We start from the raw sequence: 24,588 nt of genomic DNA on the forward strand, positions 1-24,588 counted from the left end.
ATTTCTTCGAGTAGAAAAATACTAACGATTCTAAACACCACAGTATACAAACACAAATGCTCTTTGGTAGTGCTCCATTGTACATGCAGTATGCAATTATATGTCAAAAAGAGAAAATCAGACTTTCTTCATCATTATAGCTCCATAAGCCTGTGCGGATAATGCGACTGAAAGAATGCATACAACTTAGTATTTTGTGTTGGACTGACCTTTCATACAGAAAGATAAATTTGTTCCGAGTTTCCTCCTAGATTTCTCAACTTAAGTTGAAGCCAGAAGTTGGAGAGTTACCTAGTTTGACACAAGCCATCAAAACAGTTAACATATTGATATCCAGTATGGGAAGGGGGAGGTCCAAGGAACTCGAACTAAAATAAATTGAACTGAACTTCTCTTAACCTTTAACAGCTGTAGTACCGTGGATACTTTAAGAGGAAAGCTCACGTACCAATTGAAAACTTCATGACATTAGCAATCTGAAAAAGATAACTGCCCTTTCTGTATCGATGGTTAAATTCATATTTCAAAGATCAAAGGCGAGAACCTGATATCGAAGTACAATCTTCCTACATTTCTCTAAATGCCTTACAATGTTATGAATGTTCTTTAAAGTATGTCTGATTTTTGTGTTCTGTGCTTGAAATAGTCGTGTTCTTAGAAGAATGCAAGGCATGTTGTGGCATGCAATGTTGAATAACAACCCAAGTAAAAAATCTCTCACATGTAACTACGCTTAATGGAATAAATTACTGCTAGCATATTACCAGTAACACAATCGTCGTGGAACATGCAAGGAAATCAATCAGTATAATCCATGTAAACACACTGTCCCCACAGTATTCAAGGACAAATTATAGTAACATTGCATGAATAAAGACGTGCATTCATCATGCTCAGAATGAATTATAGCTGCATCTGAAATAGAATTAGAGATGATAGAATGTTCTGTAATTTCGTCACTGTAATAAATCCTTTTGATTGACGAATTACATTGGCATACACGCATCCCTAATTACTATCTTTATTGAGGAGGATTTCACCATGTTTGAGTTTATTGCTAAAACGGTTTCGGGATTAAGTTTCATAAGTGAAGCCTCGGGCTAGTGGGTGTTGACTTTGTTGTATGATTATTCGATAACCACCGGTAATGTAGATTCATTACGTTCAGGATTTTTGTATTTATTTGCTTGTATATATTTAACAAAATTACTTGCAAAATACTATTTATCTAACAATCTGAAACTAGTTACAATGTACATAGCAAGCATGACCCTAGTTTGTATCGCCACGGCTAAAGTGCTTAGTCCATTAATTTAGATATCATGTTTGAAATGTCATTTAGATAAAGATTGGACCTGTTCAAATATGACTTCAGTTTCGGTTGTAGCAAATCAAAAGCTGTTTGTTTAGAGCAGGTAGCAGGTGCACATCGCTCTTCAGTCAGAGGACAACGTCTATTTAATATAAATGTTAGACACAGTTGGTGTCATTACGGACTTGGTAATATATGATTGATGATCCTATTTTCCTGCGACAACAAAGGCAAAAGGTAATTCATAGACTGATTTGTAGTGTTCAGATTGTCCATATCATATGCTAATAGGATGTAATAAATGTAGGGGAGGGGTAAATTATCTGCCGGTAAGAAAACATACATCTAAAATAATTTCTGCAATGTGTTCATGAGTTTAGCTGTGAATTGTTTAATTAATGAAACATGGTTATAGGAGGTAATATAATTTGGGGAGGGGTAAAATTATCTGACGGCGAGAAAACATACATCCAAATTAATGTCTGCAAAGCATTCATAAATGTTAATGCAAATTATTTAATTAATCAAAAATTTCATAATTCTATCATTAAATTGAATTTTAATACTTAAATAGTGTAGTTTTTAGAAAGAAATATTTTATATAAGTAAAACATCAGGAAGGTCGGAGTGCGTGAAGTAGTTCCTTTTAAGATCTACTATTTACGGTCCAATGTTCCTTATATTTACCAACTGACCTTCATGATAATCTTGCCAGGAAACAATTTATTCCCAATCGTATCATATCGCGTGCTTCACACAGTGTGGCAAACGCGAACCCTTCCTATTTGTCGAAGTATGGTAGGTTGCTAACGTTTCCCTCTCATAAATGTGGTTTAGCGGAGAATTTAAATATCAAAATACAATTAATTTTCCGAGATCATTGAGTAGCGAAAACAAATAATAAAAATTTTAATACGTTCGATAATAGATGAAAACTATGAGAGAAAGAAGCTGTCAAACACATACGTACAGCATAAATTTGGTTATAATCAACATATTGACAATATGTTCACAATTTAACTCTATAGGATTATTTCGAATTTATGACAGGTAGTGAACAAGATGTTCCATTGTAATCTGAGAGTCTTTTAAGTTAGCAAATGTATCACTTTAGTTGGATTTTGATGTCACATATAACAAGAACATCAATATCTAAGTATGTATTACAATGAATTGTAGAATTTAAGTAAAACTTAATTAAAAAAACCTGTATTGTATTATGCACTTCTTTATATTCTTCACACAGCACTTATATTTATAATGTGGGCAAATAAAGTTTCTTTCAGACATACACTTAAATATTTTTTGACTGTCTCTTTTATTTTAATACATGAATTAGTTCAGTCCGTGGCTCCATAAACTTTTTTTTATATGTCATGTGTGTGGATGGTATTTCGGTATTCTGGATACTGGCAAATACAATTATATTGTTTATCACGAAATATGGATTTCAATGTTTCCTTACGGTCATTACTAGCCAATGTATAAAGTAGTAGCAGAGGCTGCACTTTGGTCTCATAGTATCTATATTCAATATAGTCATAAACGATACACTTACCGGGAAGTGTGGAGGGGGAGGGACGGGGCTCATTGCTGGCATGTACCGTAGGTTGTCTGCCATTTAACGTTCATTAGAACCTTAAAGGTTGTCATACATTTAAATACAATTTTTTTATGCATGCGATCGTTATAACATTGGTGTAAAACATGTATACAATTTTGACTATTAGTATAAAATGTATTATTGTTTTCCTTTCCGGGTCATACTTTGGATTGTTTGTCAAATGTTGCAAGGAAACTTCATACTGTATTTGCAATAAATCCTCATTGAGCTTAACATACGATAGCAAAATTAAAATTGGTCACAATTTCGAAAAGAATAAAGCACGTTTTGATAGGAAATCACCACTGACGAATCTCTTCACCCAGTTAAAATTTTGCTGTTGTATTTGATTTTCTATACTTTTAATCGCGTAAAATAATTAAACATATAAAATCCAAACTTTGATACTCTTATCATGACCATTATACTAACGTTGTGGAAAATTGTATGTATTTGTCAATGAATCTGAATATTTGTAAATTATGAGAAAGATGTTATCCTATGAAAATCTTTAAACATCATTTTGTGCACAAATGCTAGGAAACTAGTACATTTCAAAGAGTTATTTTGAGAGTAAGATTTTTATTCTCAAAATGAATACTTCATTCACGATAATACATTTTCTGAAATCTCGAAATTTTCACAATTAACTGTTCTGCAATTCACCCTGAAACCAGAATTGCAACATTACGACATCATTCAAATTGAATTTCGGAGAGTTTCGGAGACCAACCTCAACAATACAAACAACATATGGTTGAACGAAAATTTGCGAACATAACATTCCATGTATAGGTTACCGGCATAAACTGTTTTGTAAGAACTCATCCTAGTATCGCACTTGATGTGTTCACTTTGAACTGCAGATTACAGCTTATTCGACAATCGCAACATGAACGCTGGCGGAATATTGTTGATCTGTTCTTGCTGCGCAGCATGGACGGTTCAGACGCCAGTTACCATTATGTGTAGATAAAATTCTGTCCAGGATAGCGTACCAGCACATCAAGCACTATTGAAGAACGTTTCCGTATCGACGTTGTCTCCATATATTCAGAAATCAACAGTTGCTTGACAGGCGTGACTTTTATTGCTTGAACGTTCCTATAAGTGACCGGAAATCGTCAGAGGAAGCTTCGCCAATTGCGGTTCAATTAAATAAAGCGCAATCTGCCAAACATTCACATGCGGATTTCGCTACACTGTCGTTAGATACGATGAAGCACCTAAGGAACCAATTTTATATAGTGGAATGATTCGGTCGATGTGTCTATTAAATCTCTCGAGATTACATCGAAATCAATCCGACAATCTGACAACAGCCATGTTAGATCGTCGAGGGTCCATTCGTTAGCAACGGCTCTGACACCTCGGTTTGCGAATAATGTTTCATCACTGGCGCGTACAGATGAGCAGCACACAGAGCATGCAATCTACAGCTTTGAATTTACCCAGGCTAAATAATAATTTTTGCTGTGCTTCATAACCTACGCTGATATGATGGTCACGTGATTATGCAAGCGATCTCAAAGTAATAGAACACGGTAATAAATTTCTGTCACAAAAACATGGAAACAATGCATGTCGCATTTTATTGCCTGCATTTTCTCAATTAAAGCCTGGAAAAAAAAAACACTATTGCGACTGGAGTCCACAGTGGTGTTACGATTACTCGCCGATATGGTGGTGCTACCACCGATGTACTTGAAGGATAAATTGCCTCATCCGCGAAGGAATCTCCTCACTACAATTACATGATTAACTGGACGAGGGCATTTCCGCTACAAACTACGCGCAGTCGAACAATGTCTGGTCAGCGTTTTATTATCGAAATCTAGGTGGCAAAGAGGAATTGTATTTGCATCTCGAGGTGTTGCTTCACGTGGATATCCTTGAGGCTCTCCGTGAGAGCACCATGTTTTGTACAGGCTTGTGGTATCTGCAACAGAATTTCCATGGTACCTCATCGTTTTGCTGACGTGAGAAGCTTACGCCTATATCAATACGACCATGCTCTCCCAAAAAATTAGATCATGTACATGGAAACAATTTATCAGCATTGGATGGGAGATGATGCAAGATATGTCCGGAGGTAAGTTAGCATAGGTACAACAAATGCACGTAGACGTACACGAGAACAAACGCGAGTTCGACAGCAACAATGACATGGAATATCCTATTGGGTATCAACCGCGACTTCAATGATTTTCAACCAATTACAAAATCCATGTTGGTGTTCCAAGACTAATTGTCCCCATACCAGAGTGAACTCGTGAACGATTTGGGTTCATTTAATGCATCAAGCTTATTCCGAATCTGTGCTCGAATCTCAACTATGTTCTCCACGTACAAAAGCTACAGTTGTATCTACGGTTCGAGATGCATGTGCAAAGTCAAATGTCTGCGCCCAGTTTGTCATGGCGTGGATGGAACATTACATTCAGATCAATTCAGATCTGCTAATCACTGCCACAAATGATCATGAAAAGGACTTTTTGAAACTCATGAGCAATGCTTTGTTTGGGAAAACCATGGAGAAAAGTGAATTAGCCAAACTTTGCATGAAGATTGCAGACCAGGCGACCGAATCACGAAATATATTCGAGGGTGCACTATTTTCTACACACAGGAAGAAATCTAGGCAAATGTTGGCGTGTCCGTGCCGAATATTTTGAAATAATCAATCCGCAGTATGGCGACAACATAAGGTTGGTTTATACGGAAAGGACTTCTTTCTGGTGCACATCACCAACGATAATGTGGTATAATTTGCAGACGAGTTTGACGTTATTGAAAAGTCAAACACACACAAAAATATCAATAACTATTCATCCCAAATGCCGAAAAATGTCACTAAATCACCACTAAAAGTATTTAACTAAGAGTACGAATGGAATGTTTTATAGCCAGCAGTAATGTTCGAAGCGGGCGGGGGCTCGTGAGTTTCTATAGATCCAGGATATTGTTTTCATTTTTTCTCAAAATAATTTTTGTTTTCAACCAATATAATGGCTATAATTAGGTATTTCCTTTAAAATCCAGAGCAAACATTTTCCAAGCCATCTGGACGCCTCAATAATCATAGAAAGTCAATCAGAGTATTCTCTTATCAATACTAGTTGAATTTTCGCTCTAATTTTGAATGCAAACCATCACCATATGGTTCATTAACATACTTTTAATACATTATTTATTAGTGATTAAAGGGACATATTTACTTGCGACATTTGAGACTTATTTTTAGCAAAACATCTGATATCTCAACATCTATTTATAAATGCAATAATCGTTCGGTACATGAGCATGAATATTGTCTAGAATATTGCTCTCTGCCTTTTGCAGCCCACTCCTAACAAATGCAGCGTGTTAGGCTGAAACCTTGACTACTTAGAGTCAATATGTAGTTTAACCACAGTATTTTGAAACGACACAATGGCCACATCAGAACAAGCAGAAGATGTTGGCCGTATGGTTGAAAATGGGACTCTGGAACTGGAAGACAAAAAGGATGGTATGTAATAGATTAGTCATTTATTGCGACATATTTGTTTTGCTGACACATTAATACGTATTTAATTTTTTTCATTATTTAGAAAGCTATAAAAAGAGTAGATGCAGTGGGGTTGGACTGTACACCATTCCTAGCTTTTCAAAAGAACCTAATCAAAATGACATAGTTCTTCGTGTTTTCTGACTGAATGTCTATGGTACGCAATCAAATATTGAATGCAATTTGCATTAGCCCTACTGCATGATGACAAGTAAACAAGGTAGCGGTGCTGACAAGTTATCCGACAGCAATGGCTATCCAAAGCAGTACTCCTGCTATGTGGTCCGACTGCTTCGCTTGATGTAAACATAAACTATTTTCAGCAGAACGCTAATTAATTTTTGTTTAGCAAGCTTTATATTAAAAATAATTATAAAGTTGATTCAATCTTGTTTATTAAACTTTGCAATTTTATAAAAACTCTTTTTACTATATCTGTGTTATGTCACATGTTCATCAATCTTAGTATCATTTAGTTTTGTCTATTGATAATAAAGTTATCATTTTAGGATAACCTTTTAATATTTGTGTGTTATTTATTAAGTATAGGATCAATTTCCAATCTGATAACAATATCTTTGAGGAGAACATTATGGCAGTTTCTTCAGTGACTATCATATTACAGGTAGAGTTCACTTTCACAAGTATATTCGACATGATAATAATTTGTACCGAAATATTGATTTCAATATGTCAGTCATCTTTAGAAATATAGTGTCAAACGATAGGCACATTTGTTAGTTCTTAGCAGCCAGAAACATGTTTATATTATTATCGTTTAGTGATTCGACTGAATGACAGTAGTGTAGTTGCAATAACATCCTGCAACGCGCTAATATAATTTGTTTGCTTGACGTCATAGGACACAGGTCCCTTGGCCGGTAGAATAACTTTTCATGAGCAACGTGCGTACCGAGATTTAACTCCACCTATTGTGCCTAGCTAAGTTGATATAATCCACCTTAATGGCTAGACACGGCGACGTATATCATTTAAAAGTAGTAATTGTCTTTCATTTGAGACATTTCTGGTCATTTAGTGCAATAATTTTCATGACAGCACAAGCGAAAAAAAACAACTTGGGTCAAAATGTCGCCCCTATAACGTTCAAATATTTTTAAACAAGGCTAGACAATGAATGCAAATCTCAGTAAGGCCCAAACTCATACCCTCAATTACCGACAAAAGTCAAGTGTACAATAAAAGTTAAAAATAGATAACACTATGATTGTGCAAATTATGTTTACAAACACAAACTTTTGCTGAACTATCAGAACAAATTTAATCAAAATGAATCCTGTTAAAAGTGCAGCTATAAAAAAAACAAAAAAACATTTGACCGACTTTACTTCGCCAAAGATTAAGGTTTCCTTTAGAGTAAGATAAACATACACGTATTTTGTATTTGAAACAAGAGAGAGCAGGAATCCGCAATTTGCATTTTCTCGTTTAGACATGTAGTCGTTTTCTCTGGTTTGCTGCATATGGTTTATCTCCTCTAGCCAGGTACAGAGATATAACCGTTCTTAAGGAAGGACAGCATCAATTAAATGTATTGAGTGAATTAGAGCATTAAAGTCTACAGACATATAGCTTAATCTGATAGGGTGATCGAGACTGACAAAGAAATGTACTAACAGAAATGCATTAGTGAAAATGATAGAGAGAGAGAGAGACAAAGAGAGAGCACTTGTTACCACAGAGAACCCGGCACAACACTCGTTACTTATTCTGGACACCGGTCACTAGTATTGAAATGAACAAACTAAATGTAAGGTACATTTGATATCTTAAGTTTACAAAGGTACCTTACAGAAACGAAATAATGTGCTTAATGGTTACATGTGACACATGCTGCAAAGTCTTCTTACAATACTACTATTACTACTCCTAATAATAATAATACATTAAAAATAATTGATGTAAACAACTGGAATGACATGACAGTTATGATGTGTGTAGAGCTTGTTTAAGTCATGACAGTGGAGTACCGTTTCAAGTCAGAAACATTAAGTGCATTCAATGTAGACGTGTACAAGTAATTTTTTATTTTAATAACAGTATCCATTTCAAAGTTGTATTAATATCCTGAAAATGAACATGTATCGATATTTATCATTTTCCCCACAGCCTACCTTGACCTCTACTACAGAAGTATTGTGGTATCTGGAGACAATATAATACTCGCAAACGTCAATGCTTGCAATGTCCGGCTTCATAGACTCCATGATGGGAAATTGCTGGCAACATCAGACAAACTGGAGTCAGAGCCCCGTGATATCTGTCTTATTAACGACACTGAAATATGTGTTATTCTATGGGATAACATAGAAATCATGTCTGTAGAATGTACAGGTGACACGGGTGCCATAACAAGGGTCAGGACATTATCAGTAAAGCCAGCCTTTGATTTATATGCTGGAGTAGTGAAATTCATGGATAAAGTTATTGTCTGTGGTAAGAAACAAGACAAAATATGCTGGAGTATCGTGTCCCTTACTGAAGGATTTCTTGACACTGTTCACGAAATCTGTAACGGAGACGAGAGTTACTTGACCACAAGACATGACATGATTTATATCTCGTGTGATGCTGGTCGTTATGACTCCCATACAACTGGCGTATATGCATATGATATTCACAATCCCAGTATACAGAAATTTATATACAAACACGAGGACCTCACTAATCCCAGCGGTATAACTTTGGATACAAATGGATTTATATTTGTTTGTAACTCGAGTTTATTCACTCCCTGTATTCATCATCTGACAGATAGAGGTGAGCTAGTGTCTATATACAGGGAGGGAATACCACTGTATCCCGAGACAATATTCTGGAACCACCACCAAGAAATTCTATACGTCACAAGCTATGGAAGTGATGTAATCACTCGATGTGCACCTGAACATCAGCAAGGTAATCCATTTTCTTACTCTATTGACGTCAAACTTGCACATTTCAGAATTACAACTTTATTATCAATACAAACAAATTCTAACAATGTTAAATATAATTAAATTTAAAAGAAAATCAAAATGGAAATACTTATTTAGTTTCCTTTTCTTTTAGTACATTTTTCTTCAAATTAGAGATGGACAGGCGACTTTATTAAATGAATTCAATATCAAGTTTTGCACTAAGTAAACCAAGATTGTAGAACATCAAGACAAAGGTTAGGAGTCGCTATGGACTTTAACAATGGCTGCTCGGTCAAGGATCATTAAATGTGCATAGTAGGACACATATTTGCCACGACTTGTTGATTTTATTGTGACATCATAACACGCAATATTCAGTCCGGTTTACATTTATAACACATATGGCTTGAATTCGCCTTGAAATGTTCGCTTACTTTAACATTGATTTTAGAACATGTAGCTTTTGGGACGATTTGTAGTGTTAATGTAAGGAATAAGTATAATTAAACATACTATCGTAAAGCTTCCAGTAAGCAGCGTTATATGTGGTGTGAAATGTAGCCTGAACATATGAAAATAGGAAACTACTTATGTATTATGTGTCTCTTAAAGATGAACATGTTGGCACAATTCACCAAAATTGTAACGTTTGCAGGAGAGATCTGTAATTGGCGAAAAAGGGATCAATATTCACTTGAATTCAAAATAGTTATATCTTGTATGATGCTGATTAAAACTACCCTGAATGGATGTGATATTCAGAAAGCTAATGCAGCAATAAAGGAATGGTAGCGAACATATTTAGAGAAAGTTTCACATGTCGTGTACCGTGAAGTCGCATATACTGTACCTATGAAAGGATACTGTTTGTAATGGAGAGAAGTCGAGGGCGCAGGAAAAACAGACTCGGACTATTAAATCAATTGTCTTGATGAGGTAGTACTGGAGCGTGCAATGTACTTCAGAGTGTCAAAATTACGACCCAACGACCTTGTTGCTTTTAGTTTGGCAGATCCATAACCAGTTTCCGCTTGTTCGGTATCCCAGGCGCAGGACTGAATAACATTCATTGCCAACGTTTGTAAAGCTTTAACTAGAGCAGACGTTACCGCGCCACAATGCCTCAAAGGCACGGGTTCAAACAGACGTTTTGACATTTCGCAATGCCATGGCGCATATTTAAGAGGGCGTCACTAGAAAGAGTTCAGAAAATTTGGCGGCCAGAAGTTTAGTCTCATGTGTTGACCACGCACATGGATAATGCCTCACAAGGCTAACAGAACGTCTGATCTAATGAAGTCGATCCCGCCATCGTCAAGATTTTTGCATATTTTAGGACCTACGCCACCGCATTGATGAGATCATGCAGTTGGTCGTTTAAGCTAATGCCACCATACAAAGGCGCATCAAAGAGTACAAGCTTGATGAGGTAAGTATTGCATTTAGTGGGGTTTGAGACATTCGATATTGGTCGCAGTGCCTGGTGGAACCAAACTATTAGGGTATTATTTGTCTTGGCCAACAAGGACATATGTGGAGGTATTTGGATGGTTACTCAAAGTGCCTAGCCTACACCAGCAAGAAGAGAATCAGCCAAATAAACTACCGTGTCGCCATCAAACTCGAAGGCTGGGTGTTGATGTATAGTCCACCAACTGGGTGCTTTAAGTGTGTCGTCTCCCCAGATCTCGAAAAAAAGAGCGACGGATGCAACAAAGAGTACATCGCTGAGGTCAACAAAGAGCTGGCTGAGCAGCTTAAAGTTTGATTTAGTGGAAGAAAGAAGAGTAAGGTCGCTGAAAGCAATAAGCTAGTTTCCTGCCTGCGAGAAAGGAAAGATAAGTTGTTCATTATCGAAACCTGATGCTCTACGATAGTCTCAGAATGCACATTAGCAAAGTTCATAGATGCGAATGACGATGATATTGAAAACCGAACTTCAAGTACACCAATTACTGTTATATTTTCTCTTCTATTTCCTCACCCATTTCCAAGTGGGCCCCCAAGAGGCTGGCCTATGCATTATTTCGCCGCAACATGACCCAATAGTTCAGGCGGATTATCGTTATTACGTACTATTATTTCATCTATTTCAGTTGAACTTGTGTGGGTTATGTTTGTTTTAGGGTTTAGCTGCCATCATATATTGTAGCTCATCAACATAAAAGTCACACACAGCTTCTGCCATGACAACTATTTCGTTTTGGGTATGGTTCAGGGATTGCCCGACTCTAAGCATCACGTAGACCTAGGCAGTAAATTGGTGACGTAAATGACAATCTAGACATCACCATTGCACGCTCTGGAACATTAGGAACACGTCGGCCTGTTCGCCAATCGAGCTTGCTAAAACTTTCATTATTTTAAGGAACTTACGGCCCTCAGCTTGATGCAACACCTCAGTGATCGTTTTCTCTCAGCGTGTCCGTCAACGAATCTTCGTTTGTTCAGTAGTCAAGTGCAATTACTGAGATTTGCTCGCGAAAATCATGGGAAAAAATGTTGCAATTTTCCGTTATTACCCACAAGTTGATGTCGGAATCTCCGCTAACATAGGCGAGCTTAGTAAGGGTCGTTTGCTTATTTCCGGATTACGAAAAGAAAGGGACATTATTCGAGTAGAAGGATAGTAGCGGTTTCCTCAGAATGTTTAAGGAATGCAGAAAGCAGAACATTCAGATAATGGCTATTATGGTAGGTTAGAAACTTCCGCAATTCCGTGTGCCCATGGCCTATCTTAAGCCATTTATTTGAGCAGACGGATTAGCACTTAAATTCAATGAGTTCGCGTGTAAATGCGTGACAGTCTCAGATATGTTAGATATGACACAGCGGCTGTACGTTATCAGGGAACTTGAGTTGGCTACAAGGCGACTGGCACAATCAGCCATTGTGTTGATGGGCTGCGAGTAAGTCGTGATGTATAAACATATGTTCAACATGCCTGCCTTCTGGATCGTCTTTTTGATTAGCAGCATTACGCATCCACACAGGCTTGTGATGCGTCTACCTGACCAGTGGAGTATTTTCGTCTTAAGTTGAACTCATATCGATGTCAAAGGCAAAGTGGTTTTGGAAATATGGACCGACATCAATGGAGGACAGCTCCACGTTTGTTATAGATACCTTATTCATTATTTTTAAAGCCTAGTACTACTGCCCATGCTCGTAAATCATTTTCGGGACGCCGTCTTTCGTCGCCAACATCTTGTCGATAAGTGGAATTTAGCAATATTCATTATTACATGCGAAATCAGCTCCTTGTGCTACGGCCTGAAAGAGCATGGCTATTGGCTTCATTGGTGTGACTGGGTTCTGTATACATACTCCATGTACTGCCAAGCATGTTCAGCACCTTCCTGGGATTGCGTAGCAATCAATTGCTGATGCCGAATCATGTGTGCGATGTCTGCGGAATCGAACTCCAAAGGTTTCCCCTGATGTAGTTCGCCTTTTATTTGGTGATCGAGATCACTTATCGTATTAGTTAAACGTCAGCTCAGGTGTGAGTATGTAAAGTGATCATTTAGTAGCTTGATATCATGCAGCACAAAGTTCATATCGGCGAAATGTCAGCAACAGAATTACCCAGCAATGAAATGCATAGCAGCAGAGTTGTCGTGTATGTAATCTGAGAGTCGGCCTTAGTGGGCTCTTTTCCATGCATAAGCGATCCTTTAAAGACATACCGATCATCGGCACTATCGATCCTTGTAATATACTTCATGCAAACATTTTACCTACTGAGGCTTTTGACGTATGTGCTGTTGGCATCAATTAGACCTCCTTTACAACCTGCCGAAGCAATACTGAAGGTCAGCTTTGTGATGCCTGGCTCAATGACATCGTTACTAATGAGGTTTGGAAATCTAACAGTAAGCTACTGGTTTTTGTCTTTTTTCCTTGGGTTATTACTGTTGGTTCTCTTTACACCAAGCGCGCGGGGTAGGGGACAGAAATGGTTCGAGTTTGTTTCCTCATTGATAAGACATGATGAGTCATACCAAGATTGGCCTTATAGGAATCTCAGTGTCCAATCTTTCTTTTACTCTCCTAATAGCCAAACACGCTGAAGTTGGCTTTGACCTTGTAATGTTAGATTTAATCCCTCGTGAGGAGTATCAGCCCAAGGAATATAAAACCACATTTACCACCGAAAAATATAGAAGAAGGAAGATGACTCCACAAGAAGACCGTAATAATGCTTGGCGGAGTTCGATGCATATTGTAAAATGATTTTAGAGTGGAAAGTCACACTAAACGTTATAGCAAAATAGGACGCTGTATTTGCGTTAATGTAGGTACAGCCGCAACTCAAAACACAAAGCGGCAATGGACTTATCTCCTCCTCCTCAGCAGACAGCTATATATTTTCACATAGTTTGTCCATTAAAAGCCTCACACTCGACGGCGGTAGAAAAATATTGATTCTCAACGTTTCTTTTGTTAATAAATACTCATGCTTTGCACTTTATGGGTAAGTGGGGTCTCAGGTCTCTATTACAAATGTTGATACTTTATTGCCATACATGTACATAGGAAGCGATGATGTTGTGTTAGGAAAAGTCCCAGGACACCATGTGACACAATTCAACCAATCACTGCAGATACGGTAAACCATGCATCCAATAGGTGTCTTACATGGTGTGCTGTATATAGTTTTGTAAACAACAGAGTTTTCATAGTATACATTGTAAGTAATAATAAGTATCTTAGGAGTCTGTACATAGAATAAGAACATATATGATTAACAAACACATTACACTCTGCAAACTTTACAGAAAACTATACAAAGACGTTACACCAAATGCACCTGCATCTCGACAAAAGGTTGCACTCACAATGATCAGTTTCAGTGATAGACAAGGTTTGGAAGAAATTAGAGATAATTATAATTGTTATGCTTTGTAAATGAAACATCGAAATTCATATTCTTTTAAAATGTGACATTTTTAAAAGCGCAAAAACTGATTAAAGCAAAAGAACGAAATTAATATCAGAGTCAATATGGATCAGTTAGAATATAAGATATATCAAACGTGTTTTTCTATTAATATGCTTTATTTTTAAACAACCACACCATTTTCGTTTGATTCTTTGATGAATCTCTGTCTCCAGCACCTATCATCCCCGCGGAGATCCTTCGTATGGATGAGAAATCACTTCAGTTGTACAAAGAGGCTCTACAAAATGGAAAGGAGAAGATTTACAACATCAGAGTCATGATTGTCGGTCAATATGGAGTTGGGAAGACAACGCTGACAAAACGCCTTCTTGAACAGAAAGTTAATTTATGTGAAAGGAAAAGTACAGAGGGGATTGATGTATATAAACATTGTTGCAAAGTCTCTTTGGACACTGGGGAATGGCTACTACAGCAAGAAGGTATGTTTTTGATTATCTCATAGGGGTTAATTAATTTACAGAAGTAGAGACGACTCAGGTCATAATGAGATGTAAATAGAGACCATTTACTCTGCCGTCCATGAAATGTATGGTGCTGCTATATGTGTAGTAACGTTTATCCAGCAACTAATTGCAGCATGCGCATTTTGATTTGGTTATATCTATCACTCCATCCATATATCTATCCTTCTTTCATGTCTGTACCTTAAACTATATATCCTCAAGAAGACCAATCCATCTAGGTAGGATGGGTGTGGTGGTTGCCAGTGATATGTATTATACTATGAGATGTGTAGTAATTCTTATATACCCATTACTGGCAGCAGGGACATCTACATTCTGTTCCTGCCTCCATATATCTATCCCTGTCTTATGTTTGTACTCCAATCTGTCCATCCCAGGAATCTTCACATAAAAATTGAGCACAACCTACCTGCTCCCATACGAAAATAGTGCCACTTGGACAACTAGCATGGGTACAATTCTGTCCTTATTTAAAATCATTTCATAGTTAATTCTCCAGAATTAATGATCATAGTAATATGTGGTTTCCACCAAAAGACTTATGATGTCCAGTTGATCCAAAGTATATATGTTGCTGATCTGACGTCTAATATGGCTGCCATGGTAGCCTACTTTAAACACTGATATTGACACTCCTGCTAGATAGATTATCATTTCACAATGAGTTGTCATCAAAAGACGTATTATGTCTGGCTTGTATTTAAAAACGTAACGATATGTTATCGAATATGGCTGCCACATTAGAAATCTTTTTATAAGGCTACACTAACACAATAGATAGCCTCATCAACATAGTGGGTGAACCAGAAAACGTACTAGTATAGTCCTACTGAAAATCATGACGATCACACATCCAGTATGGCCACCATGACAGCCATCATGAAAATCTTTTTAGAGCGACTCCTTGTATCTTTTTATATCTTCTTTTTTCTACATGAAAACAATGCCAGACTAACAATATGACATTCATTGCACCCATTGTATACATCTAGATGAACACTTTGCTAGTCTAACATAAAATATGAGCACAATGGCACCCATGTTAAACTTGTTGATATCCTAGACAGATGGTCATGTCAACTTGGGGTCCTCAGCAGAAAACTTCTTTTGATGTCTAGATGGTCCTTAAAACAATGGTGTCAAATTGATATCCAATATAGAAACCATGAAACCATCTTGAAACTAGTATTATCAATAACCAACCTATACAGAAAGTCATATCGACATGGGGTTTTGCTAGAAGACTTTTTATGATGAAAATGAGTCCGATCAGAGATCCATTTTGGATGCCATAATAGCCACATTGACAATCGTCTTTTGGACACTTCTCATTGTGGATGGTCATATTGACCTGGGTGTTTATCCAAATACTTCTTATGATAGCTAGTTTGTCCTCAATAAAAAAGGTTCTGTTCCGACATCCAGTATAGATAATATATTAGCCATCTTGATCATGTTGATACTGCTATTCCTAGAGGGATGATTGTACTAATATGTGGTTCTCACGAGAAGTCATTTATGATGTCAGGTTTGTCCTAATTGGAAATGCTGCCAGATTCACGTCAAATGAAGCCTCATTAACGAAAAGTGTGCTCATGTGATATGCTAAATGACCTCCATGGTTGTCTTTTTGAAAATCTTGTCATTGTTACTCCTCGTTAGATAGTTTTTTCCAAACGACTTTCTACGATATCTAGATAATCATAAACCAAAATGGTATCTCTCTGACGTCAATATGGCCGGCATGGCAGCCATCTTGACGCATGTTTCTTCATTACGCCTCCTAATAGGTAAGTCATGTCGACTTAACCGGAAGACGTTTCTAAAGGAAAATTTGACCAATCATTATGTTCGCCCATATGTTCTTATGCATGTGGAAATTGTTGTTAGGCACATAGAATATATTGCAAATTATATATGTTATGACGCTGACAATACTGGTTTGTCGTATGATAAAATGTGCTTGTTTGCATTCATTGATAGCTAGAGTTGTTTTGTATATTTTAGCAAAGAATACTTTAGCAGGAAAAGAAAGCAGCAGCCTGCCTCTTTTACCATTCTCAACAAAGGAATGACATTTCTCCATGCATTTCCATTTTGTTCTGAATAAAGACAATGATCAGTTCAGAAGACTGAAATGCTAATGTGAATGGAATGCAAAAGAAACGCCAAGGAAATGAATTTGGAATGAATTTACAATCTGACGCACACGTGCCACAAAATTGAACTACACATTGTGTACAATTCTTTCATTGTCTGTATAGGAAACTTGCGGAGGTAGCAACTAAATTTGGCTTGTTCGAGGCTCTCAAGATTGTCTGAGATTATTTCTATGCATGCATTTTAAAATAATAATATGAATGAAAAATTGATTAGCAGAATTCTTTCATATTGCTTATGGCCGGTAGAGTGTCAGTCACCTTATAAAATATTATATTAATTTCAGACAACATTACTGGATATATTCACATATTGTAATACTTCGGGTACATTACAGAAGTTCACTTATTCTCAGGGTAATCATAAAAGACATCAAAATGCCAGTTCAAATTTAAATCATTCAGCTAAAGTGTATATTAATTATTTTTATAAGCATCGTTATGAATGTTTGTACAGTTAGGTTATACTGTAAAAGAAACATGTTTTAGCAAACTCATTGTACAATGAATATGTGTGATGTCACCATGAAAATATTTATCCTTTCTTTCCTTAATTGGCTATTAAACCGTTATCTTCTATTGTTTTGCAAGATTCAGATCAGTTGTACAGACTTCAACGTCTCGTGAAGCTCTTGACTGGTCAAACTGAGAGGGCTCAAGTAAGTGGTGAGCAGGATGGAGGCACAGAAGATATCAAGAAAAGAGGGACAACTGTTGAAGATCTATCCATTGAAAATGATGACAATTACGACAATGATGAGCGTTATTACAACGTTGATGACGATGACCGTTATGACAATGATGACGGTGCTGACAATTATGATAATGATGACAATAATGACCGTTATGACAATGATGACGGTGATGACCATTATGACAATGATGACAATTATGACCGTTATGACAATGATGACGGTGATGACCATTATGACAATGATGACAATTATGACCGTGATGACAATGAAGACGATAATGACCGTTACGGAAATGATGAAAATGATGACCGTTTTGACAATGATCCCGATGATGACCGTTATGAAAATGATCCCGATGATGACCGTGATGACAACATTCTCGATTATGACCAATATCAAAATGATGAACACGACTACAATGATGACTATTATCAAAACGATGACGTTGTTGACAATGACGGTGGTGATAGAACTACCAATTTAGAGACAACTCCTGAAGATTTGTCCATTGACTATAATGACAATTATGACTATGATGACAGTTATTATAATGATGATGATAATAACCGTTATGACAATGATAACGATTATGACTGTTATGACAATGATAACGATTATGACTGTTATGACAATGATAACGATTATGACTGTTATGACAATGATAACGATTATGACTGTTATGACAATAATGACAATTATGACCATTATGACAATGATGACGATAATGACCGTTATGACAATGATGACAATTATTACAATGATGACAGTCATTATAACGATGATGGTTATGACAACGATGACAATTATTACAATGATGACAATTATTACAACGATGACGATGATTGCAATGATGGTGATGATATATCCATCTTCACCATCACTGACCTGGAAGTTGATATTATGTCCAATCAGCCAAAACAATCAGATCAGAGACATGCAACCAGTCAAGGTGATGCAACAATTGAGTTCCTTCAGTTGGTGAATGAGAATGCTGAGAAACTGAAGAAGAATATGTTTGAATATGCAGCGTTGGCGATATGGGATTTTGCTGGTCAGTATGTATTTTACACTACGCACCAGACATTTCTGACATGTCGTGCAATATACATTTTGGTTACAGATCTCAGCAGACAAGTCACGGATCTTGTGAGAGATGATGAATGCTACTTTGATGCAGAGGGAGCAAGATTGTGTGAGGTTCAAGGTAATCTGCATTCATCTTCAGGACACATCACTTGCATTTTAGAAGGAAAACTGAACAACGTTGTATCACTTAACTTCCAAACCATATAATATAAACAACCATGTCCAAACTATTGAATATACATGTTTCTTTTCTCCTATTAGAAAAGAAGGTTCTAGAATTAGAAAATAGCCTGGTTCTGCGTCACACCCCACATCCTGTTTATTTTCTCTTTAATCATGAACGCAAGTCCCTGATCATGCGAGTGCTATTTCACTCGGCAAAATTGCTCTTGCTGCTTGCTTTCTCACTGTGTTTTTCAGCAATACAGTTATTTATTTTGTTCGTTCGAGTATTAATACCTCTTGACATTGCTACATTGGTGTGTTATTTTACATTAACTTTTTAGGGATTTTTAACATAACTTTACCTTTCCCTCATAGGTTCCCTGTACTCCGCTGTGGACTTGGTCCCGGTGGTAAAGGTTATCTTGCGCCCGCTGCATTGTCTCTATTTGGCGAAGTGCGAACCGAACAAGTGTCATCAGTACGCACGTAACTCACTGTTATCCGATTTCCGCCACCACCTGATATCAAACGGCACCATTTCTTGACTAAATTCCCATTCCATACATTGATCCTCACCTCTTTATTGATGTTGTTGTGCACGATTGAGGCTGGGGAGCTCAAGAGTAACAAGAGGGTGTAGTTATTTAGGGACCTTGCTCCAGATAAGATAAGTTACTTAAACAACTTGGAAGTGCGGAAAGTGTTATAGTCCCTAAAGTATGCGAAACAGTTATTGGGTCACTGCATGTTGGTTTCATCAGTCAAAAAGTCAGTAGTAATGTACCGCAGGATTAAGGAGGTATTTATCCTCTTTTGCTTCATGCAGAAGTTTAAGCCCTCCTAGGTTAAGAAAATGTCACCTGCTTAGTAGATCACACCAGATGGTCTGGGCAGTGAACGTCTTCAGCCTCAGTGCAATTGTCTATTGTAGTGTGCCCTCCAATTTTTGCGACCGATTCTATCAGAACTTATTCTGCTAGCTCTATTTTGGTCTTTCCCGTTGTGGCCCAATGATCACTTGGACCTCATATTGGTTATCAAACCCATGAGATTATCACATAGTAGAGACCTGCTGTCGGAGTACAGAGGTCTCTGCTTCGCAACAACCGACGTATTCTCCCCCTTCAAACTTGCCATTTTTAGATCAATGTTACTAAGTGCATATCCCTTTTCCAGAGGTACCGCCTTCGTCCCGGATATTTATCTGATTTTTCAAATATTTCGAAACTGGTTTTCCTCACATGATGATCTAGAGATACACTATCGCGTGTTTGAACATTGTCGAAGTCTTAGGTTCCGCAGAGTGAGTCAACTTTAAATATTTCGTTATGTCTGCAGTTTTGCTCGCCTTAATAATGATGATGAAGAGGCGCGAACTTCTTTCCTTTTCAGTATCAGATGGTGGTTGCCGGTTAAATGGGTCTTATGACTTACTTTAGCTTCCTTGCCTAACCGGTTTCCTGGCAATAAATGCCCGCCCTTTAGTAGCTCCACTTTCTATTGAGAATCGCCTCTGTGATGGGGATGATTGACATTGATATCAATATAGTCTCCTGTCCCAGGTATTGTTCGTGAGGTATTTTCTCACTTAAAGGGCGTTCTGGAGAGAATTTAACCCATGAAGTTATAACAATTGCTATTTATTGGGCCTAATTTGTTTTTAGTGGTTTAATATACCATGTCTCAGCGCAACATAGGCTATACATGTCGGCCAGTTTAACTGGTGGATGAAGAACACCGGTAAATCCCTTGTTAGAACAACTTACTCACTGGAATCAATTGGCAGATTTCTCAAATAACACCATCCCGAGCCCGAGACTCGAGATTGCAGTGATCGGTAAAGGTCAGCGCCTTAGATCACGCGGCCAGCCGGGGTTCCTGACCTATACGAATTCTCATCTTGGGATGTGGTGATGAGAATCGTCTTCCGGAGGTCTCATACCAACTTTTCCTCATTTTGTTTTGTATCTTTGGCACACCAGAATTAAGTCAATTGGCTTTGTTTGGGCTCTTTTGTAAATGCACACTCATAGCTCAGTACTGTACCAACTTATGGCATGAAACATTCCTACTTTAAGGGAATTATATAAGCATAGTACCGATTTTACCAGCAGCTTCAAGCCTAATTAACAAATGCACTGCGATATTGGTACTTAAGGGGAAGGAGGTTTAAAACTAATTAGATTACTGTAATACGTACCTATCAACATTACATGGGTTCCCTCTTTGATTTTCTACATATTGGAGTCCAAGTAAAAAAGAAACAAAAGAGGATGCGGGCTATTACTTTATCAGTTCTAGAAACTTCTTTTCTAATAGGAGTAAGGAATAATTTATGATATATAGGTTGGACATGGGTCCATGTTTCCAAGAAGTTCAGCATATTGGTAGGTGAGTATTACACTGTTCGAACTCATTTTATCTCATAAAAACACATTTTGGATGACTGTCTCTCTTTCCATTGGATTACCATTTTTGGCTTTCGAAGAATACATCACGTTATCTATATATACAGTCACCAAACTTTGTGGCTGCCCTGCACGAAGAACAATATCGATGATAGGCTGAGAATTTCGAAGGCCTTGTAGCTTTAAGAATAGAAATGGTTTCCACAGAATATCTTTAGTTCTCCATTCAGTACAGTTCCCACGCTTTGTGTTTGTCTCGGACATGTAATACGGAAGAATCGTCTTGACTTCCGCTTCAAAGTGTCAAACACCAAGGTTAATATGGCTTATACAAAATATATGGCTTCCTCACAGTAAGCTTTGTTCACGGTTATAAAGCTTTTGTCTGTCCAGTCATCCTTTTATCTGTTACTAAATGTGTTTGAGAAAAAACAACTGCCAAGTTACCAAACTTTGTGGATAGCTTGCACTTGACATGGGAAAGAAACGTGATGTTTAACTCAAAATGTCAATGGTGAAAAGCACTTTGACTGTAAAGCTTTTAACAGTTTCCTCACAATAACAACATTTGTACATCAATTAACTTAACCAAGGTTTGTAGATGACTGACACCAGTGGTATGTAAGAAGTCTATTAATTTTGAGGTCAAACGCCAAAGGTCACGGTAACTGCCACAAGAAGACAAGTGGTTTACTAGCAACAACATTAGTTCTGCATGACATATGTGGACCTATCTTTGGATAGTTTAATTTAGGAGGTAAGGAGGAAGCCTATCCATATTTGTGGCAAAGGGCAAAGGTCAAGGTAACTGTGGTCGAAGAAGGGAACACAATGACTGCACATTGATTTTAGTTATCCCATAGAAATACGTGGTGGGCATCTCATGTGCCGTTCACAATACCCTAGTCATATACTTCTTGACTGAAAGATTGTATCATATTGTGATACTGTCAATCTATCTATCCATCTGTCCAGTTTTGAGTTTAGCAAAATAACTTTAGTTCTATATAATGTTATAAGTTTCTTGACTATCATTGCATTTGGACATGGGCTAAGGAGGAATCTGTTGAGTTCTGGTTGCGAACGGTAAGTGGCCAAAAACGATTTGAGCCTGCACAGTACCTTTATCTTGACCAACTTGTATAGCTGACTTGATCTTTAATTGGAAGAGTTGTATTAAAAGGCTAAAGGTTGAGATAACTGTGAAACATCAGGGGAAATAAATCTGTTCTTAATAACACACCACATAGTTGAACAAAAGTTGCGAATAGAGCGATGTTATATAAAGAGAAAGACTGAATTTATTGGGTAGATGATACAGCATGGATATCAGTGTCACAAAACATAATTATAACCCAAATACATCTAAATGCAATTGGTGTCTTGGCCAAAAATGGTCCAAAATTACCGGTGCCCTACTAATACATATATAGAGAGCTATAAATCACCGTATGGGCATTTAATATATTGTTAATGGTCCTGTTGATTTATTTCTATCAGTGTTTGCTTATCAACTACTTCAATAATAAACAAAATCGCAAAACATTTGGAATCAAGCTTTTTACGTCATATATGAACGATACTGATACACTATTTTTTAAATATGGCTTCCTTTACATTAAATATAGAACCTTTAAATAAATGCATCTTTCGTTTGAAAAAGACCCGCTAAATAAAATTGGACAAAAGTTAAGAGAAAGCATTATGACACAGTGGTCTTTCACATTTCTATAAATAATGCAAATTCACTACTAGAAATTTCTACGGTTGCAAAACATTAAAGAAAAACAATATTGAGCATATCAGGATGAATATCTAACTAATAGTTTCCTGGTGTGTAAAAATACAAAACAAAACCAAATAAAAAGCAACAAGCAAAACAAACTTTCATTGAGTTTGTATCTGATTACTATAATCGACAATACGATCAAATTCCGACTTGAATCCGGGTCTTTTAAGTTTCTAAGTTTCAGCTAATGCGCAATCATACTTATATGATGTTTACTGAGAAAAGTAGACGTATTTTCGCTAAAACCCCTTATTGATCCAAATTAACAAATGAACCTAACGACCACGCTTTTGATGTGGATCAGTTTTCATATAAGATACATATTGCTGAACAAAAAAGACCCTTACATGTAAATAATTTTACAACACCATACTCTTCTCAAGTTCACGGAAAGCAATCTGAGAATTCCAATTTCTAAGCCAATGAGTCTTCTAGTTGGCTATCAGGCCAATGACATCAAATTTGGATCTTTTCGCATTCAATTCAGTTTTCTATCTATAAGTGAATATTGTAGTGAAGATGTTTTAATGCAAAACTTGTTTAACTTTTCACAACAATAAATCCCTGAAAAATCAAAGTGTAGTGAGAGCGACCACTATAGTGTTGCTCATTTATTTCAAATACTACTTTATTTTAGGGCAGAACAATCTAAATGCTATACAGTATACAATTATGTCATTATTTATACCGGACTTTTCTCTTATTCAGACCTGGTTGAAGTTTGGATGAATTCAATACATTGTTGTACACCATCCTCTACAGCTGGCGCCATAGTTACTTCCCAGTCAGTGACAACCACTGTAGCTGGTACACCAGTGCAATCTTCTGCGGGTGGGACTCCCAATACATCCACAACTTCTGGTATGACAGTGACATCCCCAGCATCTGGCATCATAGTGACATCTGTTTCAGCTGACATTGGATTGACATCACCTGGAGCTTGTACCAAAGAGACATCCCTTGCTGATGTCATTCAGGTTACCCCACCTGTCATTCTTGTCGGTACACACGTGGATCAAATACATGAGGTAGATTAAATATTCGTTTTCAAATGCAATAGTTTCTTCAGTTTGGTTACTTTGTTAGCCAATAAAAGTCAATAGCCAACAATCGACCCACGATTAACATCTGCATATTGATAAATACGACTCTTTGATCTCCACCGGTAATGGTTCCCTTTTTTGAAGCATAATCACACAATCGTTTTCCTCTACATTTTTACCTCGCTATCCGTCATCCGAAGTTCGTCTGTCTGCTAGAACAATTATTTTATCGCTACTCCTAAACTACTTGGCAGATTGCTATTTTCTCACACATCCATTCCAAAATCTAGTTGATTTGAAATGAAAATGGTCCTGCCAATACATATAGTATTGCCACCACAACAGTCATCTTAAATAGTTATCGCTGCTCCTCCGGAATGAACTGTCACATTAATATGAGGTTTCTTCGTCAAATACATTACCCAAT

The 24,588-nt window shown here is 37.1% G+C and overlaps 1 protein-coding gene across 1 annotated transcript in view; it reads left to right on the plus strand.

The window, feature by feature from the left end:
* LOC149789973 (uncharacterized) overlaps positions 1 to 24,588 on the plus strand; it is a 101,360-nt gene that overhangs the window by 35,955 nt on the left and 40,817 nt on the right. The window contains exons 3-7 of the mRNA XM_089973149.1: positions 4,946 to 5,007; positions 8,596 to 9,384; positions 14,505 to 14,771; positions 17,567 to 18,874; positions 23,827 to 24,146. Of these exons, the coding sequence (XP_089829275.1) occupies positions 4,946 to 5,007; positions 8,596 to 9,384; positions 14,505 to 14,771; positions 17,567 to 18,874; positions 23,827 to 24,146 (2,746 nt within the window). The remainder of the gene's footprint in view (positions 1 to 4,945; positions 5,008 to 8,595; positions 9,385 to 14,504; positions 14,772 to 17,566; positions 18,875 to 23,826; positions 24,147 to 24,588) is intronic.

The sequence above is a fragment of the Sinohyriopsis cumingii genome, chromosome 10 (assembly GCF_028554795.1).
Source record: "Sinohyriopsis cumingii isolate HCF-2022 chromosome 10, ASM2855479v2, whole genome shotgun sequence".
Lineage (NCBI taxonomy): Eukaryota > Metazoa > Mollusca > Bivalvia > Unionida > Unionidae > Sinohyriopsis > Sinohyriopsis cumingii.